This window comes from Somniosus microcephalus, chromosome 20 (assembly GCF_052327205.1).
Source record: "Somniosus microcephalus isolate GS21.2 chromosome 20, FLI_Smic_1.0, whole genome shotgun sequence".
Classification (NCBI taxonomy): domain Eukaryota; kingdom Metazoa; phylum Chordata; class Chondrichthyes; order Squaliformes; family Somniosidae; genus Somniosus; species Somniosus microcephalus.
Genome location: NC_141006.1, coordinates 66,108,391 through 66,128,768, shown reverse-complemented (window position 1 = coordinate 66,128,768; position 20,378 = coordinate 66,108,391). Strand labels below are relative to the sequence as shown.

Here is a 20,378-nt window from a genome sequence, read left to right as displayed (position 1 = left end):
ACATCACCAATAGTGTATTATTTTGTATATTTTAAATTGAAGGACAACAGAGTTCAACAAGTAACTGGTTTATTTGGTATAAAGTCTGATTTACTTACTGCATCATCACAACATCAGCAGAAAACAAAATGACTTCCCTCAGGACCCCTAACCTGGATCTTAAAAAAACTATAGCAGTCTTACAGATGCCTGCAGGCCAATCACAATTCGATATGCAAATATTACAAATAGAGGGAGCTAATCGCTCATCCACTCATCCAACCAATCAGGACACATTTGTTCACAGTCACACACAAAACTTGTAATTATTAAAACAAGCCAAGTAAGAAGATAAACATATATTGATTAAGAAATTCCTTAATAATTAAGATTCCATCTCTGTTAGTAATTTTAAGAGAGGACCTGTGGGGGAAAAAAAAAAGAAATACAAAAAAAACAATATTATGCTAGCATGTGCTTTTTTGGGCAAAATTCCCAAGCTAAACTTCCCATGGAAAATTTCCGGAAATTTACCGGAAACTTTCCACCCCTTTGCAACCCTAATTGTTACTAATTTGGTTAGCCCAATCTATATGTAGATTAAAGTCACCCATGATAACTGCTGTGCCCTTATTGCACGCGTTTCTAATTTCCCATTTGATTCCATCCCCAACCTCCGCATTACTGTTTGGGGGTCTATACAACTCCCACTAACGTTTTCTACCCCTTGGTATTTCTCAGTTCTACCCATACAGATTCCACATCATCAGAGCTAATATCCTTCCTTACTATTGTGTTAATCCCCTCTTTAACCAGCAATGCTACCCCACCTCCTTTTCCTTTTTGCCTGTCTTTCCTGAATATTGAATACCCCTGGATGTTCCCAGCCTTGGTCACCCTGGAGCCATGTTTCCATAATCCCAATCATATCGTATCCGTTTACCTCTATTTGTGCAGCTAATTCATCCAACTTATTACGAAAAACAAAGGAGGAGGTCAGAAGAAAATGTTTTCACACAGAAGGTGATAAGAAGGTAGAATGCTTTACCACAAGTGACTATTGATGTAGAGACTATAAGCTTAATTTAAAAGGGAATTGTGCAAGTATAGAAAAGGAAGCTTCTAAAATGATAGAGAGAAAGGCCAGAGAAATAGGATTAGATTAGGCAGTTTCAGCTGAAGAGCCAGCACAGGAACTGTGGCCTGAATAGACTCTTAGTGATTCTGTGATCTATGTGAATATCTTTTGCAATTACATTTTTATGGGAATTCTTTAACATGTAGTCTATATTCTCATTTCCGTTTGTATTTTCATACCTCTGAAGTGCCTTGAGACATGTTAAATGCGCTGTATAAATACAAATTGTTGTTATTGTCCGTTATCACTACTCTTTTCCACTACAGCTTGCCATCACACAACAGGAAATACTTGTGCTCATCCATGAAAGATGTTAATGCTGGGAAATGGACAACTTTTCTATTTGCGATACCCAGTGTCATCATCAAGGATTCTCAATCACAGATTAGATAGAAGATAAAGTTTCCTGTCCAGTACCCTAACATTTGTCTTAATTGAACCAGAGAAGAATACTGCTGTTTTTATTTTTTTCCCACACTAGCAAACCTTGTAGCTTGTTGAGTGAGATTGCCAATTTGTACTGAATTATGAGCAATTTTACAGTTCAAGCCACAGGTAACTAGATTGAGGTCGTCCAATCTAATTTCACACAGGACCCTTCAGGTAGGAGAAAATGGAATTCAGTGGCATCAGTTTAGTCTGATTCACAGGGTCACCTCACGGTGTTCACTGAAAAGCAATAACTGTCTCTTTTGTCCTTGTCTTATTGGTAAGGAAAGTTACCAATGTACAGTTGAATGGAAAAGAACATTTCAGATTAGTTTTCCTTTTAAAACTTTTCTTGGATAGTCATAATGTTGTAATCTTACTTTAATGTAGTCAGTTGGAATCATAGAATAGTACAGCACAGAAGGAGGCCATTTGGCCCATCGAGTTTGCGCTGGCGCTTTTGAAGAGCAATCCAGTTAGTCTCACTCCCCTGCTCGTTTCCCCTATCCCTGCAATTCTTTCTCCTTCAAGTATTTATCCAATTCCATTTTGAAGGCTTCGATCCACCACCCTATCAGGCAGTGCTTTCCAAATCCTAACCACTCTTTGCATAAAATGTTTCCTCTTGTCGCCTCTGGTTCTTTTGCCAGTCACCTTAAATCTGTGCCCTTTGGTTATTGATCCCTCAGCCATTGGAAACAGTTTCTCTTTATTTACTCTATATAAACCCTTCATGATTTTAAACACCTCTATCAAATCTCCTCTTAGCCTCCTTTGCTCCAAGGAGAACAACCCCAGCTTCTCTAGTCTATCCACGTAACTCTATTCCCTCATCCCTGGAACCATTCTCGTCAGTCTCTTCTGTATCCTCTCCAAAGCCTTCACGTCCTTCCTGAAGTGTGATGCCCAGAATTGGACACAATACTCCAGCTGGAGCTGAACTAGTGCTTTTTAAGGTTTAGCATAAGTTCTTGTGACCAGAACAATAGTCCTGATTTTTCATATCCTCTGCCATGTGTTATATTATATCATTCTTCAAAATCCCTTGGGGTAATTCTGTTGAAAAAACATGAAAGCTGCAATTCCTGTCTTCACTAATTTTAGCAAAAAAGTAAACATGAGTATAAAGTGGTACATCTACTTTGTCACTAACATTAGAGGAGCCAGAAATTTCAAGCTCGCGCTTCACTCAATTTAGATGATTTTATCCTTTATCTTTCAATTTTCTCTGCTCATCTTCCCTTTTCCTGAAGGTGTTTGGGCTATGGTTTAAGGAGCACCAGTTACCCTCTGGTGCCGAGATAGTGAGTATTGGCAGGCTGTTTGATCTTGAGAGGGCAGCAAAGCTGAATTCTAATTCTATCTTCACCCGGCAACCACACATATACATTTCCAGCAGCACTTGTTGGATAGGAGGAAATCTGGTCAATTTTCCCCTTTCTAACGTGGGCACCGAGGTCGGTTTTGGAGCACTCACCCTGACAGAGACCAACTAAATCAGCACAGATTGGGAATCAAACCTGGAACCTTCCTGGTCTCTAAGGCTCAGTTACTCACCAACTGAGCCATTGAAGGGGTCACCATGAATTATAGTAGGACACCAAGGCTAAGTTCTAATGTACAATAGGCTACTACTCCATTCGTTCATTTGTATTACCCATACAATTATCTTTATATGAAAATTTTACAAAACTTTGAATTAATTTGGAAAAGAAAAAGAAAATCTTGCACTGATATAGTGCCTTTCACGACCTCAGGATGTCCCAAAGTGCTTTACAGACAATGAAGTACTTTTTGAAGTGGAGTCACTGTTGTAATGTAGCAGCCAATTTGTGCACAGCAAGCTCCCACAAACAGCAATGTGATAATGACAATGTCATTTGTTTTAGTGATGTTGATTGAGGGATAGATATTGGCCAGAGCACCAGGGATAACTCCCCTGCTCTTCTTCGAAATAGTGCCATGGGATCTTTTATGTCCACCCGAGAGGGCAGACGGGGCCTTGGTTTAACGTCTCATCCGAAAGACGGCACCTCCGACAGTGCAGCACTCCCTCAGCACTGCACTGGAGTGTCAGCCTAGATTTTTGTGCTCAAGTCTTTGGAGTGGGACCTGAACCCACAACCTTCTGACTCAGAGGCAAGAGTGCTACCCACTGAGCCACGGCTGACACAGTAATTGATGTATTCCATCGAACATATCTTTAGCTACAGTGTACTCTGAAGCAAATAGGAAATCCAAAATTGTGCTTTGTTTATTTTCATCACGTTTGACTCCAGTTGTCAAAAGTGATAACTGACTTAATGGCAATTTTCTTCACACTGTGATCAGATATTTGTAGTTGTTACTTGCAATGTGTGTGTGTGCGCGCGCGCGTGTACACGCACGTGCAGTGACCCTGGCTAGTGTAAACGACTTTCCCAATCTGGGGCGAAAATCAGCGCAGGAGCTTGATTTCAAGATTGAAATAATGCCTGTGCTCATTTCAGGCGGCCATCAGCCTTGATCAGTTGAGCAGTAGCCCGAATGCCCATGCAGATCAGGCCTGGGCCTATGCCCTGTTATTAGGTTCATAAAACAGGCGAAACATATTAAAATGGCATCCCTCGTTATCTAGACTGGCGCATGAAGAATGGCAAATTGAACAAAGTACCAGATGACTTCAGAAAAGATGGCGAGGAAAAACATGCCAGGCAGGACTACAGGCATATCAATAGTCAATGAGTGTAGCAAAAGTTGTAAGTTTATCACGGGAAATTTTGCTTACAGTCCCATTCCTGTGATGCCAACACTTGTCTCTATTCTCATATTTTCATGGGCTGCACTGCATTTCTGGAAAATGGTTAATAACTTGCTTCTACAATGCACGAAGAATAACTTTTCAGTAATCATTTCTGGGCCATGATTGCACACTTAAATATGAGCCCTGTGGCGTGGGCTGCTGTGCACAGCATGGTACTGGTTGTTCAAAGGAGCTGCGATAAGTGTATTTTTCAATGGGAGTCTCATATTGGGCATGCGGACGATGTGACCCGTCCATCGGAGCTGATCAAACGTGGTCAAAGCTTCGATGCTGGGGATGTTGGCCTGAGCGAGAACACTGATGTTGGTGCGCCTATCCTGCCAATGGATTTGCAGGATCTTGCGGAGGCAACATTGGTGGTACCTCTCCAGTGCTGTATGTGGTCCATGTCTCTGAAGCATACAGGAGGGCGGGTATCACTTCTGCTCTGTAGACCGTGAGCTTGGTGCTGGGTTTGAGGTCCTGGTCTTCAAACACTCTTCCTCAGGCGACCGAAGGCTGCACTGGCACACTGAAGGCGGTGTTGGACTTCGTCATCGACGTCTGCCCTTGTTGACAGTAGGCTCCCTAGGTATGGAAAGTGGTCCATGTTGTCCAAGGCCTCGTCGTGGATTTTGATAAGTGGGGAGCAGTACTGTGTGGCGGGGACAGGTTGGCAGAGGACCTTTGTCTTACGGATGTTTAGTGTAAGGCCCATGCTCTCGTACGCGTCAGTGAAGGTGTTGACGATGGTTTGGAGTTCGACCTCGGAGTGTGCGCAGACGCAAGCGTCATCTGCATACTGTAATTTGATGACAGAGGATGGGACAACCTTGGATCTGGACTGGAGGCGACAAAGGTTGAGCAGTTTCCCGTTTGTTCTGTAGATTAACTCCACTCCAGCAGGGAGCTTACTGAGGGTGAGATGGAGCATTGTAGCCAGGAAGATCAAGAAGAGTGTTGGTGCGATGACACAGCCTTGCTGGTGGTGGATCCGTTGGTCAGGATCAGGGCTTGCATGTCGTCGTTGAATGATATTTTAAAAATCACTGATCATTTTGTAGTATCTTTGTGCTTGACAAATGTACAGTGCTCACAATAAGTCTTCATTGTTTTTCTGAAGAGAATATTGTTTAGTGCTGTGTTACCTTGAGTAGCAGAGAGATCAGTATCAATAAGTTTTCATTTGAAATGTTTTTAGATGATAGTGAAAACTACATTTAGCCAACCTCTAGCCAAGAGCATAACAAAATTGAAAGCCTTAACATCAGTTCTTAGCCTTTTTCCATCTCTCGATGTTTCTTTCCAGACCGGATTTGCAGCAGTTGACAGACAGTCTGAAGTCAATGGGAGCTGACTATGTGATCACAGAGGAGGCACTCAGGAAACCAGAGATGAAAGAATTATTTAAGGTAGCTTTTGGAAAAGTTTCAATTTCTACCACCATGTCACTAACCAATCAATAGCTATGTGTTTGGATAATGACACAAAAGAACAAGGCTGTATTTTTACTCGAGCAATTGTTTCTAACAGTTCAGCTGTTTATTGTGTTTACCTGAAAACTTCTTTTGCTGCACTAAATTGCAGGGTGTAGGCAGGCGCATACATTGTACACAATTGTTTTCCTTTTTAAGTTGGTTGGTTGTTGCAGTGAATTTGAGCTTGCATGAGAGGAGGATGGGGCAAGGTTGGTGCCAGCGTGTCAGTAAACAAATGCAGTAAAGGTTGGTATAAAAAATAGTGGAAGTGTTGGGAGTTTGAAACAAGGACATGGAACAGTAGTTCAGTAGTGTCACTAGTTTCCATAAGTGATCGGAACGTCCTATTTCAGTGAGAGTTGATTCACTCTGCTTGATAATTTCTTGTACTATAGCATGATTGGGAGTGGGGGGATAACAGCAGTACCTTTTTGTGACCTGAACCAGATGTTTGTTATTCGCTCATGTACTTCTTCAATCTCTCCAAGGTGGACCGAGCAAACACACGGTGAGGTGAGGCTTGATGCAACAATCATGATCAGATTCACATTGTTGAATCAAGACAACTTATCTTGCCATAATGATACAAAATAAAGAACACACCATGCTTCATCACGTCAGTGGGTCATCGTACTCGACTTAAACAAAATGTCTTCTAACTGTTCCTCCAGCACTTCTGAATTTTTGAGCTTGCCTAAAGTTTTCACAGCTCTCTTTTAAAAGCCTGACTGCCTTTGCAGCCTTCCCAAAAGTGCCTCTCTATTTATCTCTCTTCACAGACGGACAGGGATCAATGGCATTTCCAACACAATGAATGTGAGGTGCTCTTCAGTTATCTAGATAAGCATGCTTTCATCCCCCCCTCATACCCTCCTCAGAAGTTAGTCACCAGTTGATTGTTAAATAACTGAAAAGCATGGGTTTGAACCCAAGCTAGGTGGACAACAGATACAAGCAGGATGGTAAGCAGTAAAACTAGCCACAAAAGTGTGAGTGCCTTGCCACCATCTTCCTAACTATAGCATGGACACTCACAGTATCCCATTGAATGTTGGTTCTACCAGTTGGATGCACAGAACCTCAGCAGATGCTTCCCCCTCTGCAACCCAATCATGATAGGCACCAGGTCTTGGATATTGATGTATGTTCTCATGCAACCTCCAGGCAACACCTTTCAGCAGCTGTTCTCTCATCACCCGTATGATGAATTTAAAATTCTCATCCTCGTGTTCAAATCCCTCCATGACCTTGCCCCTCCCTATCTCTGTAACTCCCTCCAGCCTTAAAACCCTTTGAGATATGTGTGCTGCTTCAATTATGGCCTCTTACGCATCTCTGATTTCTATCGGCCCACCATTGGCGGCCGTGCCTTCAGCTGCCTCGGCACTAAGTTCTGGAATTCCCTCCCTAAACCCCTCTACCTCTTAATGATTTATGCATGTTTTCTGAATCAAATCAAGATTAAAGCTGAAAGAAAAGGGTGAAAGTCATTTATACCTTTTTTTAAAAATAAAAGTGAAATTTAATGCAGAAGTGTAGGTAATATGTCAGTTACAAAAATGTGTGGATGAGATTGTTTGGTTGGAAAGTAGTCTGAACATTTCGCTTATTCTCTGAGTATATTTCATAACTAACGATTCTCAAAATAGGGTTCCTAGACTAAATGATCGAATTTATGTTGAGATTTTTTTTATTTAACTACATCAGGCTTTCTGTTGAATGGTCCTTGCAAACCAAGTGCACGAGGATCATTCTTTACAGGCTGCCAATAAAGCTGGAAAGAATTATAAACTTTGGTAAGGTTGCCCTGGTAAATTCAAGTCAAAACATGGCATATTTGCACTAATTTATTGCTCAAGCAAATTTGCATAGAAACACTCAACCCCTCGCGCCTGTTCTACCATTCAGTTTGATCACAGCTGATCTGCTCCCGCCTTTCCTCCATATCCCTGATGCACTCACCCAATAAAATTCTATTGATCGCAGTCTTGAAAATTTCAATTGGCTCAGCAATCACAACCTTTCGCGGGGGGAGAATTCCAGATTTCCACCATCCTTTGTCTAAAAAGTTTGCAAGGCAGTCATTCCATAATTTACACTAATTGACTGTGCTGCTGTTTTCAGGCCCACTTTCAGCCCATCGGAAAAGTACCCTTCTAACCCTGTATGTTTGATTTAAGGTAGGGAACAACCTCACATAAACTAAGATTTTTTTAAGATTCAATTTCTATCAACTGTGAGGCACAAAAAATATGTTTTAAAATTAACCAAAAGGTACTATTTTTAATAGATTAAAAAATTTCCAGGAAGAAAGGGCCGGGTAGGTGGGGCTTGCCTTAGGTTCTGGAGGACAAAGGGATTAATTAAGAAAGGGAAAATAGAATATGAGAGTAAGCTTGCAGGGAACATAAAAACTGACTGTAAAAGCTTTTATAGATAGGTAAAGAGAAAAAGATTAGTGAAGTCAAGCGTAGGTCCCTTACAGTCAGAATCAGGGGAATTTATAATGGGAAACAAGGAAATGGCAGACCAACTAAATACATACTTTGGTTCTGTCTTCACAAAGGAGGACACAAATAGCCTCCCAGAGATGCCGGGGAACATAGGGTCTGATGAAAGCGAGGAACTGAAAGAAATCAGTATTTGTAGGAAAATGGTGTTAGGAAAATTGATCCGACTGAAGGCCGATAAATCCCCAGGGCCTGATGGTCTACATCCCAGGGTACTTAAGGAAGTGGCCCTCGAGATAGTAGATGCATTACTGATCATCTTCCAGAACTCGATAGACTCTGGAACGGTACCCATGGATTGGAGGGTAGCTGATGCTACCCCACTATTCAAAAAAGGTGGTAGAGAAAAAGCGGGGAATTATAGACCGGTAAGCCTGACATCGGTAGTGGGGGAAATGCTAGAGTCTATTATAAAAGATGTAATAGCAGAGCACTTGGAAAGCAGTGACAGGATCGGACAAAGTCAACATGGATTTACAAAAGGTAAATCATGCTTGACTAATCTACTGGAATTTTTTGAGGATGTAACTGGTAAAATAGATAAGGGAGAACCAGTGGATGTGGTGTATTTGGACTTTCAGAAGGCTTTCGATAAGGTCCCACACAAGAGATTAGCGTGCAAAATTAAGGCACATGGGATTGGGGGCAAGGTATTGACTTGGATAGAGAACTGGTTGGCGGACAGAAAGCAAAGAGTTGGAATAAACGGGCCGTTTTCCGAGTGGCAGGCAGTGACTAGTGGGGTACCGCAAGGATCGGTCCTAGGACCCCAGCTGTTCACAATATATATTAATGATCTGGACGAGGGAATTGGATGTAATATCTCCAAATTTGCAGACGACACAAAGCTGGGCGGGAGGGTAAGCTGCGAGGAGGATGTCGGGAAACTCCAGTACGATTTGGACAGGTTGGGTGATTGTGCAGAAACATGGCAAATGCACTATAATGTGGATAAATGTGAGGTTATCCACTTTGGTGGCAAAAACAGGAAGGCAGATTATTATTTGAATGGCAATAGATTGGGAGAAGGGGAAGTGCAAAGAGACCTGGGGGTCCTTGTGCACCAGTCGCTGAAGGTAAGCATGCAGGTGCAGCAGGCGGTTAAGAAGGCAAATGGTATGTTGGCCTTCGTAGCAAGAGGGTTCGAGTACAGGAACAAGGATGTCTTGCTACAGTTGTACAGGGCCTTGGTGAGACCGCACCTTGAGTATTGTGCGCAGTTTTGGTCACCTTACCTGAGGAAGGACGTTCTTGCCATGGAGGGAGTGCAGCGAAGATTCACCAGGCTGATACCTGGGATGGCAGGAATGACGTATGAGGAGAGATTGTGTCGATTGGGCTTATACTCACTGGAGTTTAGAAGATTGAGAGGGGATCTCATTGAAACCTATAAAATTCTGTCAGGTCTGGACAGACTAGATGCAGGAAGGGTGTTTCTGATCGCCGGGGAGTCCAGAACCAGGGGTCATAGTCTAAGGATAAGGGGTAAGCCATTTAGGACTGAGATGAGGAGGAATTTCTTCACCCAGAGAGTGGTGAACCTGTGGAATTCTCTGCCACAGAGGGCGGTGGAGGCCAGTTCATTAAATATATTCAAGAAAGAGTTGGATATATTTCTTGAGGCTAAAGGGATCAAGGGATATGGGGAAAAGGCAGGGACAGGGTACTGAATTTGGATGATCAGCCATGATCACATTGAATGGCGGAGCAGGCTCGAAGGGCCGAATGGCCTACTCCTGCTCCTATCTTCTATGTTTCTATGGTGACAATACTGTACATGTATCGGCGCACTATGATAGGATACAATGCTGAATCTGCTGTCAACATCCTTATTAAGTTGTAGCTGCGGTGATTACTTTTGATTCAAATTCATGACGCCACTTTCATCTACAATCCCTAACTTATCAACTAAATTTAAAGAGCAGAATTTTAGCCAAACTTAATCAGTCACTGCTCTCAATTAGGAATTGCTTGAAAATCTGGTATGATCTGGGTTGTTCTGCACCTCGGTGCAGACTTTCATTGAGGAGAGAGCTGTCCCACTGTGGCCATAGTGCAAATGGAGCAAATTATTTTCGCATAGCAGCATGCACAGCGGAGAAAGCATTGCCACGCTGGGTAAATACTGTAAGTTAGCTTAATTGCATGAAAAGAAATTAGGCGCACAAGTCAAAAATGCTGTGGAGCTTTATTTCACTTCTTCCCTCTCTTTTCCTAAAGAGGCTGACACATACTGGGACAGGTTCCACAGGTGCCAGCAGCCTTCTGGTAATTAACCCACGTCCCATTATTTCTATGCGCGAGCCTTGACGATGAGTGCCCACCACTGTTCGCCAGTGGTGGGGGCTGGTATCACACCCAAGCCCAATCCTCAACAATTGTGCTGTCCACAAATAGCTTTTCTCAGCAGGGGAACTCTGGTCATTTTTCCTCGGATTGACTAGTGCAGCACTGGCCAGGAGTGGAACCTGGTACCTTCAAAATCTGCATGGCTCAAAGATTTATGCCCTCTTATAGGAATTTTGTTTCCACCAGTATATAGATTTAAATATATTCATCCCAATGAGGGGGCGTTGGGGAGAGTGTAGCATCTCCCTTTCTGTTCTGAAGGTAAGAATCAAAAATAATGATTGCTGAAAATGTTTCATAACATTTTGTATCTGTCGCAAAGAAAACTTGTGTTTATAGTAGCAGCGCATTTACAAATAATTGTGCAGTACTGAACTCTGAAAGATATTGCAAGAAATGCCATTGTTGGGTAATAAGCATCATAAATGCTATACGGCCAAATGGTAGCCAGTATTTTATGATACATTGATGCTGCCATAGGCCCCAATCTCAGCAGCAGCGGTAGCTCAGTGCAATTGTACTAAGTTGCTGGAAGAATCTGTGGCTTATATCAGTTACAGAGTTACAATCAGTGGCATGAATTGATGGATTGTGGTAATGTTGAATAACCAAGGATTACTCCAGATATAGAGTGAGCTTTTGGTTTAGGGGTAGCATTCTTGCCTCTGAATCAGAAGGTGTAGGGTCCAGCTGATTTGAGACTGGAGCTCTGGCTCTGAATTCTGGGTTAATATCCAGCGGGATACTTGTGTCTGGTGGGTGTGGGTGCGTCTCTCACCCCGCCCCCCCCACAACCCTCATCTTATGGGTTGGAGGAGCCCATGAAACTGTCCCGCCATGAAGGACTAACTACCCTATTAGCTGCTATATTGATGGTTCTCTGGAAGGTATGTTCCATGGAAAGTTGTTGCCTTTCAAACTGTTGATCAGCCTGCAAATCCTTCCACTGCTTAACACTATTCTCCAAAAGAAGATTGCGAAGATACAAAAACAACAACCACTCCAGATATGAGTATCTTGGTGTTACCTGGGGTGCACTTGAAATTGAGTAAATGTAAATAAAGTGCTGTAAAGTGGAACAGAATAGTATCCAGCAAGATTTTGCTAAAGCATGTCTTGAAGCGTGTCAGCGGGTCATTATTGTAAATTCTGCATGAAAAACACAAGAAAAAGATGAAATCCAAGCTCTAGTTATTTTCAGTCCTTTGTGCAACAGTCTGAATTGAATGAAAAACGTCTTCAAGTGAAACCTGTTGCTTTGTCTATTCCATTTGCACAGAGTGTTGCTGCACTGCTAGACTGCCCACTATTGGGTTTTACCAGGCGTAAGAATTCTATGGCCTTTCAGCGGGCGGAAGTTGTCCAAAAAGTGCAACTCTCTATCCGCAGAGGCAATTTTCCCGGGCAGGCGGATAATGGGCTGGATTTTCCGACCCCAACGGGTGCGTCCGTACGCATGCGCATGTGCTGAAAACCGGCACTTGCGATCTGTCAAGAATCTTCTTGACAGATCATCTACCTGCCCGGGAAAAGGCCCTCTGTGGATGAAGTTGTTAAGTCTGTGTGTTATAGTGAGAATTACTACACAGACCACAAGAGTAAATTTTAACAGGTCTTTACTAATCGAAGGTCCGGGCTGAACTGCCCAATAAATCATTACACAGCACTTGTAGACCGGTGTGGTCACCACCGGTATTACAGTATGCAGCAGCCAAGATAAAGTAGTGCAACTCTTAAAATAGTTCTCTTAAAGGTGGAACGGTTACATACACCACAATCCTCCCTTTTTAGCTTAACAGTATATATTCCCCATTAACATAACCTAATAACATATATACACAACTTCATGTAAAAACAGTTCACAGATTCAGTCTCTCTGGAGACTTCCTGACTCGGTCCGGATAACGCCTCGGTGGTGTAGTAGTTTTCGGTGGTGTAGTAGGTTCTTTTGGCAAGGTCGATTCGGCTTGAATGCCAGTGTCGGGTTCATCTGCTTCCAGTATCACCGGATCGGAGGTAGATACTATGGGTATCTCTGCTTCATCATTAGGCGTATAGAGTCGTGGAGTAGGTTGTCCCTTTTCGGATGACTCTATGATCTGGTCAACATGGCGCCTTATTATGCTTTCACCAATGTCCACGGTATACATCAGCGGTCCTAGTCGTGTGCAAATAGTTCCAGGCTGCCATTTCTCGGTACGGTAGTCCCGGGCCAAAACTTGTTGACCTATCTGGAAGGTTCTAGTTGGCCTTTCATTCATGCCTTGAAATTGCCGGTTCTCTACGTCCCTTCTGATGTTTGGCTTGATCAAATCCAGCCGGCATCTTAGTCTTCTATAGAAAAACATCATGGCGGGAGTTTGGTTTGTAACCACATGTGTTGCATTCCTGTACGCCAACAAGAAGTTATCTACCTTATGTTGTAGATTTATGTCTTCATTACCCATGGCCTTTCTGGCCTTCTTGAAGGTCTGGACAAACCTTTCAGCCAATCCATTGGTGGCGGGATGGTATGGGGCGGACGTGTAGTGCTTAACCCCATTGTTTTTTAAGAACTTCCTGAATTCTTCGGACACAAATTGCGGTCCATTATCAGAACAGATCTGTTCCGGCAGCCCATTCCTGGCAAATATGGTCCTTAATACTGTGATGGTTTTTTCCGTGGTGGTGGAGGACATCTTTATTACCTCCGGCCACTTGGAGTGTGCATCCACCGCGATTAAGAACATTGAGTCCATAAATGGACCAGCAAAGTCGATATGTACCCTTTGCCATGGAGATGAGGGCCACTCCCATGGATGTGGTGGGGCGTTTTGGACCTTCTGGCATCCTAGACAGCTCTTGGTCATTTCTTCGATGTCTCCATCGATACCTGGCCACCACACAAACGCTCTGGCTAGGTTCTTCATTTTCACTCCACCCAGATGCCCCTCGTGGAGCTCCTTTAGCACTTTATGCTGGAGTTTGGGTGGAATCACCACTCTGGATCCACACATCAAAGTTCCTCGGCACACTGACAGCTGCTCTCTTTGCGAGAATGCTGGCAACAGTGGTTCGCCATGTGCTGGCCATCCCTTCACCGTTAAATCGTAGACTCGTGAGAGAGTCGGGTCATTTCTCGTTTCCTTTTCGATGGTGGAATTTGTTACTGGTAGACACTCCACTATGGTTGAGTGGAACATCTCCACTGGATCCACTGTAGGCGCCTCTTCTACCGTTGGCAACGGTAGGCGCGATAAACCGTCAGCATTCCCATGCTGTTTCAATCCTTTGTATTCTATGTCATATTGGTGTGCCCCTAGGAAAAGGGACCACCTCTGTAGCCTTTGCGCTGTCATAATGGAAACGCCCTTTTTAGGGTTGAATATGGATACCAGCAGTGTAAACTTCTGGCCCTGCAGGTAATGATTAAACTTCTTTACTCCCCACACCAGGCTGAGAGCCTCCCTATCTATCTGAGCATAGTTGCGCTCAGCGGAGGTCAATGATCTGGATGCAAATGCGACTGGCCTTTCCAAGCCATTTGGCAACCTGTGTGAGAGTACTGCTCCAATACCATAAGGAGAAGCATCACAAGCTAAACGAATAGGTAGCGTTGGGTTGAAATGAGCCAACACTTCCTCTGAGGTGATCAATGCCTTGCTTTTGCGAAAGGCCTTCTTACAGTCCTCGCTCCACTTCCATGGTACTTCTTTCTGCAAAAGAGCATTCAGTGGGTGCAGCACCGTGGATAGATTTGGCAGAAACTTATGGTAATAGTTAATCAACCCTAGGAACGACCTCAACTGGGATACATTTTCCGGAGCGGGAGCCTTCACAACAGCTTCGATCTTGTCAGGTGACTTGTGCAGCCCCTCCTGGTCAATGACATGACCACAGTACGAGATCCGTTTCTGAAAGAACTCACATTTCTGGCGATTAACTCGAAGTCCATATTCCTTCAATCTGGTGAGCACCAGTTTCAAATTTGCAAGGTGTTCCTCATCATCATCTCCTGTAATCAGGATATCGTCCAAGTAACATTGAGTGTTTGGAATTCCCTGTAATACCTGCTCCATGGCCCTCTGCCAAATTGCTGGAGCCGAAGCCACTCCAAAAACCAGTCTATTATATCGATACAAGCCTCTGTGCGTGTTGATTGTGAGATACTGGCGCGACTCTTCCTCAACTTCCATCTGTAAGTACGCTTGCGCCAGGTCTATCTTGGTGAAGTGTTTCCCGCCAGACAATGAAGCAAAGATATCCTCAATCCGCGGAAGCGGATATTGCACCGTGTGAAGCACCGGATTAACTGTGATCTTGAAGTCTCCACAGATGCGGACCTTCCCCGGTTCCCCTGGCTTGTTACTCGATGAACGCTTCATGACGGGAACAATGGGCATGGCCCACTCACTCCAGTCCACCTTAGACAGTACTCCTGAACGTTCTAGCCCTTCCAGCTCAGCTTCCACAGCAGGTCGTATCGCATAAGGTACCGGTCTGGCTTTGAAAAATTTTGGGTTTGCATGTTCTGCAATCTTGATTTTTGCCTTAATTCCTCTTAGTGTTCCCAGTCCCTGTTGGAACACCTCTTTAGCCTCATCCAATATTCTGGACAATCGTTCAGGTTTGACATTTTTTTTTCCAGAATCTACCGTCATTGCTTTTAGGGAGTGCCAGTCCATATTTATTTTCCTGATCCACTCCCGTCCCAGAAGTGGTGGACCTCCCTCAGGTAGTACATATAAGTCCATTTCTTGGTGTTCTTTGCCCTTGTGTATCACCTTGACTTTTATCTTTCCGATGGGGTATACTTTTTGCCCCGTGTATGTCTGCAATACTATCTCCGTATCCCGTAGGGGAATATGTGTGAATAACCTTTTGTAATCTTGCTTATTCATGACCGTCAACGCCGATCCGGTGTCCAATTCCATCTTCACTTGGACTCCTGCTATCTGCAGTGTGACCCAGATAGTTTGTCGGTCAGCTTCCTTACTCACATTGTGAATTCTCAGACTACCCAGTTCCTTGCTGTTGGAGTCTGAATCCGAATTCTGTTCATCCGAACTCTTCTCAGCCACCTTATGTACCTTTCTGCACTTTTCCTGCGGTGACTTTTTGTTGCTGGTCTTCTTTCCTGACCAGCATACTTTAGCTATGTGACCAAGCTTGCCACATTTTCTACATCCCTGGTTTTTAAACCAGCATTGGTTCTGATCGTGTGTTGTCTTTCCACAACGATAACATTTCGTTGTACCCAAAGCCATTTGATCTACGCTGAGTACCGCTGCCTTCAGCTGCATTTCCGCAGTGCCTCTCGCTGCGGCTTCATGCGATGCTGCAATAGTGACAGCCTTATCAAGTGTAAGATCATTCTCTTCAAGCAGCCGCTTTTGTGTTCCTTCTTTCGACAATCCACACACGAATTTGTCTCTCAGTGCCTCTGTCGGTCTTTCCCCAAACTGACAGTATTTCGCTAGCTTACGCAGTTGAATTAAATACTCCGCATTGCTTTCCTCTTTCAGTTGCGTTCTCGCATAAAATTTAAATCGTTCCGCTAACATCAGCGGTGTGGGGTTCAAATGATTTTTCAGGACAGCAACAATTTTAGCGAAAGTCTGATCCGCCGGTTTAGCTGGTGATAGAAGATGCTTCAATAGCCCGTATGTCTTCGCACCCATTGAGTTTAGTAAGGTTAGTGCTTTATCTTCATCTGATATTTTATTTGCCTTACAATATATCTCTATGCGTTCTACATACGTGGCCCAATCTTCAACATCAGGATCGAAATCGTTGATGTTACCACGCTTAGGCATCCTCGCAATCTTCTTGAGAAACAAAAAGAAATTTTTCTTTAACTTTTTTTTTAAATGGTGGTTTCCCGCGCTTGTCTTCTTCCCCGCCTATGAAAATGGCGGCTTCCCGCGTTTGCCTTTCTCCCCCGCTGGCTGTAATGGCGATTGCCGTATTGCTGCGTTCGCCCTCCCCAGCGGTTTTCAAATCGTGCCTCCCAGCCCCTCTTGCAGTCTGGTCCTTTCCCCCGGCTGCGGCTGAGTTCTCCGCGTTTTTTTTTTTTTTTCTCCCGCGCCTTACGCTGACCCGGTCGCTGCGCCTCGCGGCCTCGGTAGCTGCCCGGCCTTTCTCACCGGTCGCGGTCGAGCTCTCTCTCGACGCTGTTGCGTCTCCCAGCCCGCTTGCAGCCCGGTCTTTTACACCGGCTGCGTTTGTCGCGGTCGAGCTCTCTCTCGACGCTGTTGCGTCTCCCAGCCCGCTTGCAGCCCGGTCTTTTACACCGGCTGCGTTTGCATTCACCGCGGCTCCCGTGCCTTACGCTGCCCCAGTCTCAGCGCCTCTGGCCCCGACTTCTGTCCGGCTCTTTTCCCCGGCCGTGGTCGAGTTCTCCGTCCTTATATCCTCCGTTTTTCCCTCCCCTACTTCACAGCCAACGTGGCCGACTTGCTGCTCGTCGCTGATCGGCTTACCCACCACCGTGATAGAAGGGATGATCACTGCCTGTTGCTGATGGAAGGCTTCGCGTCAGAATTCTTCCTTTGCTCTGCAGACCCGAGTCTTTTCTCAGCAGAATGATGAGGGCGGATGCCTCCTCTCAACGCCCGTCAACTGCCTTGGATGTATCTCTGCCGCAGGGTAAGATCGTACTCATCGCCACTGTTAAGTCTGTGTGTTATAGTGAGAATTACTACACAGACCACAAGAGTAAATTTTAACAGGTCTTTACTAATCGAAGGTCCGGGCTGAACTGCCCAATAAATCATTACACAGCACTTATATACTGGTGTGGTCACCACCGGTATTACAGTATACAGCAGCCAAGATAAAGTAGTGCAACTCTTAAAATAGTTCTCTTAAAGGTGGAACGGTTACATACACCACAGAAGTGTTGCGCTTTTTGCACAACTTCTGCCCGCTGTAAGGCCATATAATTCTTACGCCTGGTACCAGCTTAAAGGTGTTAAATAGAAAAATGAAATTTTATAACTCATTTATAAATTAAATATACTCTTCAAAAAGGTAAATTTACTTTTAGCCCCGTAAAAACATTTTTTTCCCCCAAAAATTAAATTTTTATTTAAACTATTTATTTAAATGGAATTTTTATTATGTAATTAAAAAATATATATTTAATGTTTTACTGTGGTTTTTTAAATGTGATCTCCATTCATACTTTTGACAGTTCTGTCTGTACAGACCTGTCAAAAGTTTGAAAGGGGATTCCCTTCTTTGATTGGCTCGCCTGGCCCACGTGATCCCAGGGGCACTTGCGAACCACATGTGCCCCTGGGATACCTGGGCCTCTGCTCATTTCCAGGAGGAGAGGCCCAGGATCAGAAGCTTCTGGATCTACGGAACCAGCAGGTAGGTTCATAGATTTCTTAAATAACAACAGAAAATGCTGGAAAAACTCAGCAGGTCAGGCAACATCCGTGGAGAGAAATTTGAGTTGACGTTTCGGGTCGAACCCTTCTTCAAAACTGGAAAGAAAAGAAAATAGATCGAAGGCAGGGCTGCGATCGGACAAAAGAAGTGAAAGAGACAAAAGTAGTAGAAGAGACAATAAAAGGTGTTCGAAGCCAGACGAGATGGTAATAGGCTAAGATTAGGTGTGAAGTGTACTGGCAGGGCAAGAGATAGCTGCCAGGTGGGAGAGTGAAACAAAAGGAAAGGGGGGGTGGGGGGAAAGGAGTGGAAAAATTACAGGTAAAAAATTAATGGGGGCCGAGGTTATGATCTGAAATTGTTGAACTCGATATTGAGTCCGGAAGGCTGCAAAGTGCCTAATCGGAAGATGAGGTGCTGTTCCTCGAGTTTACGTTGAGCTTCCGTGGAACAATACAAGAGGCCAAGGACGGTGAGGTCCGAGTGGGAATGGAGCGGTGAATTAAAATGACAGGCAACCGGAAGCTCGGGGTCACCCTTACGGACAGACTTAGAGATTTCTTTCCGATCGGAGCCATCCGCCCGCAGGAATCCTCCAATTGGAAATTCAAGGCCGATCTGTCAAGTGAATTCCTGACAGATCGCAAGTGCCGGTTTTCAGCGCATACGCTTCGCATGCCTGAAACCGGCACTTCCGAGGCCCTTGCAGGTTCGTACGCACCCATGGGGGTCGGAAAATCTGGATTACCTTTGTATACCAGGACAGCTTCAAATAATATCTGATGATGGCAAAGTTGTAGAGTTTGTTCCATTTACATCACAATTCACAACTTTATTTTCTAGTCATTGGACCTTCCCCAATGACTGGGAAAGGACAGAACAGACTAGCAGTTGAGAAACCACATTACAAGCAGACTGAGCACTCGGCACACCTACAGAAACATAGAAGATAGGAGCAGGAGTAGGCCATTCGGCCTCTCGAGCCTGCTCCGCCATTCAATGAGATCATGGCTGATCACCCAAAATCAGTACCCTGTCCCTGCTTTCTCCCCATACCCCTTGATCCCTTTAGCCTTAAGAAATATATCCAACTCCTCCTTGAATATATTTAATGAATTGGCCTTTACTGCCTTCTGTGGTAGAGAATTCCACAGGTTCACCACTCTCTGGGTGAAGAAATTCCCCCTCATCTCTGTCCTAAATGGCTTACCCCTTATCCTTAGACTGTGACCCCTGGTTCTGGACTCCCCTGCAATCGGGAACATCCTTCCTGCACCTAGTCTGTCCAGTCCTGTCAGAATTTTATGAGTTTCAATGAGATCCCCTCTCATTCTTCTAAACTTCAACGAGTATAAGCCCAATCGACCCAATCTCTCCTCATACGTCATTCCTGCCATCCCAGGTATCAGCCTGGTGAATCTTCGCTGCACTCCCTCCATGGCAAGAACATCCTTCCTCAGATAAGGTGACCAGAACTGCACACAATACTCAAGATGTGGTCTCACCAAGGCCCTGTACAACTGCAGCAAGGCATCCTTGTTCCTGTACTCAAACCCTCTTGCTACGAAGGCCTACATACCATTTGCCGCCTTAACCGCCTGCTGCACCTGCATGCTTATCTTCAGCGACTGGTGCACAAGGATGCCCAGGTCTCGTTGCACTTCCCCTTCTCCCAATCTATTGCCATTCAGATAATAATCTGCCTTCCTGTTTTTGCCACCAAAGTGGATAACCTCGCATTTATCCACATTATATTGCATCTGCCATGCTTCTGCCCAATCACCCAACCTGTTCAAATCATACTGGAGTTTCTCGGCATCCTCCTCACAGCACACATGCCCACCCAGCTTTGTGTCGTCTGCAAACTTGGAGATATTACATCTAGTTCCCTCGTCTAGATTATTAATATATATTGTGAATAGCTGGGGTCCAAGGACCGATCCCTGCGGTACCCCACTAGTCACTGCCTGCCACTCGGAAAAAGACCCGTTTATTCCAACTCTTTGCTTTCTGTCTGCGAACCAGTTCTCTATCCAAGTCAATACCTTGCCCCCAATCCCATGTGCCTTAATTTTACACGCTAATCTCTTATGCGGGACCTTATCGAAAGCCTTTTGAAAGTCCAAATACACCACATCCACTGGTTCTCCCTTATCTATTTTACCAGTTACATCCTCAAAAAATTCCAGAAGTGGAGGCAAAAGGGTATGGGGAAGGAGCAGGGGAATGAGGTTACAGTTGGTAGCTCTGTTGTTGTGCCAGCACTAGCCCAGGGACCATGAGCTATATGCTCTCCTGTGCTGATGTTTTTCTGATTCTGTCTACGAACAGGGAAG

The 20,378-nt window shown here is 44.4% G+C and overlaps 1 protein-coding gene across 5 annotated transcripts in view; it reads left to right on the top strand.

The window, feature by feature from the left end:
- Positions 1–20,378, top strand: part of mecr (mitochondrial trans-2-enoyl-CoA reductase) — a 107,920-nt gene that overhangs the window by 62,932 nt on the left and 24,610 nt on the right. For all 5 annotated transcript variants that reach the window (XM_085962899.1, XM_085962898.1, XM_085962896.1 and 2 more), the window contains one exon: positions 5,638–5,740. In XM_085962899.1, the coding sequence (XP_085819025.1) occupies positions 5,638–5,740 (103 nt within the window). The remainder of the gene's footprint in view (positions 1–5,637; positions 5,741–20,378) is intronic.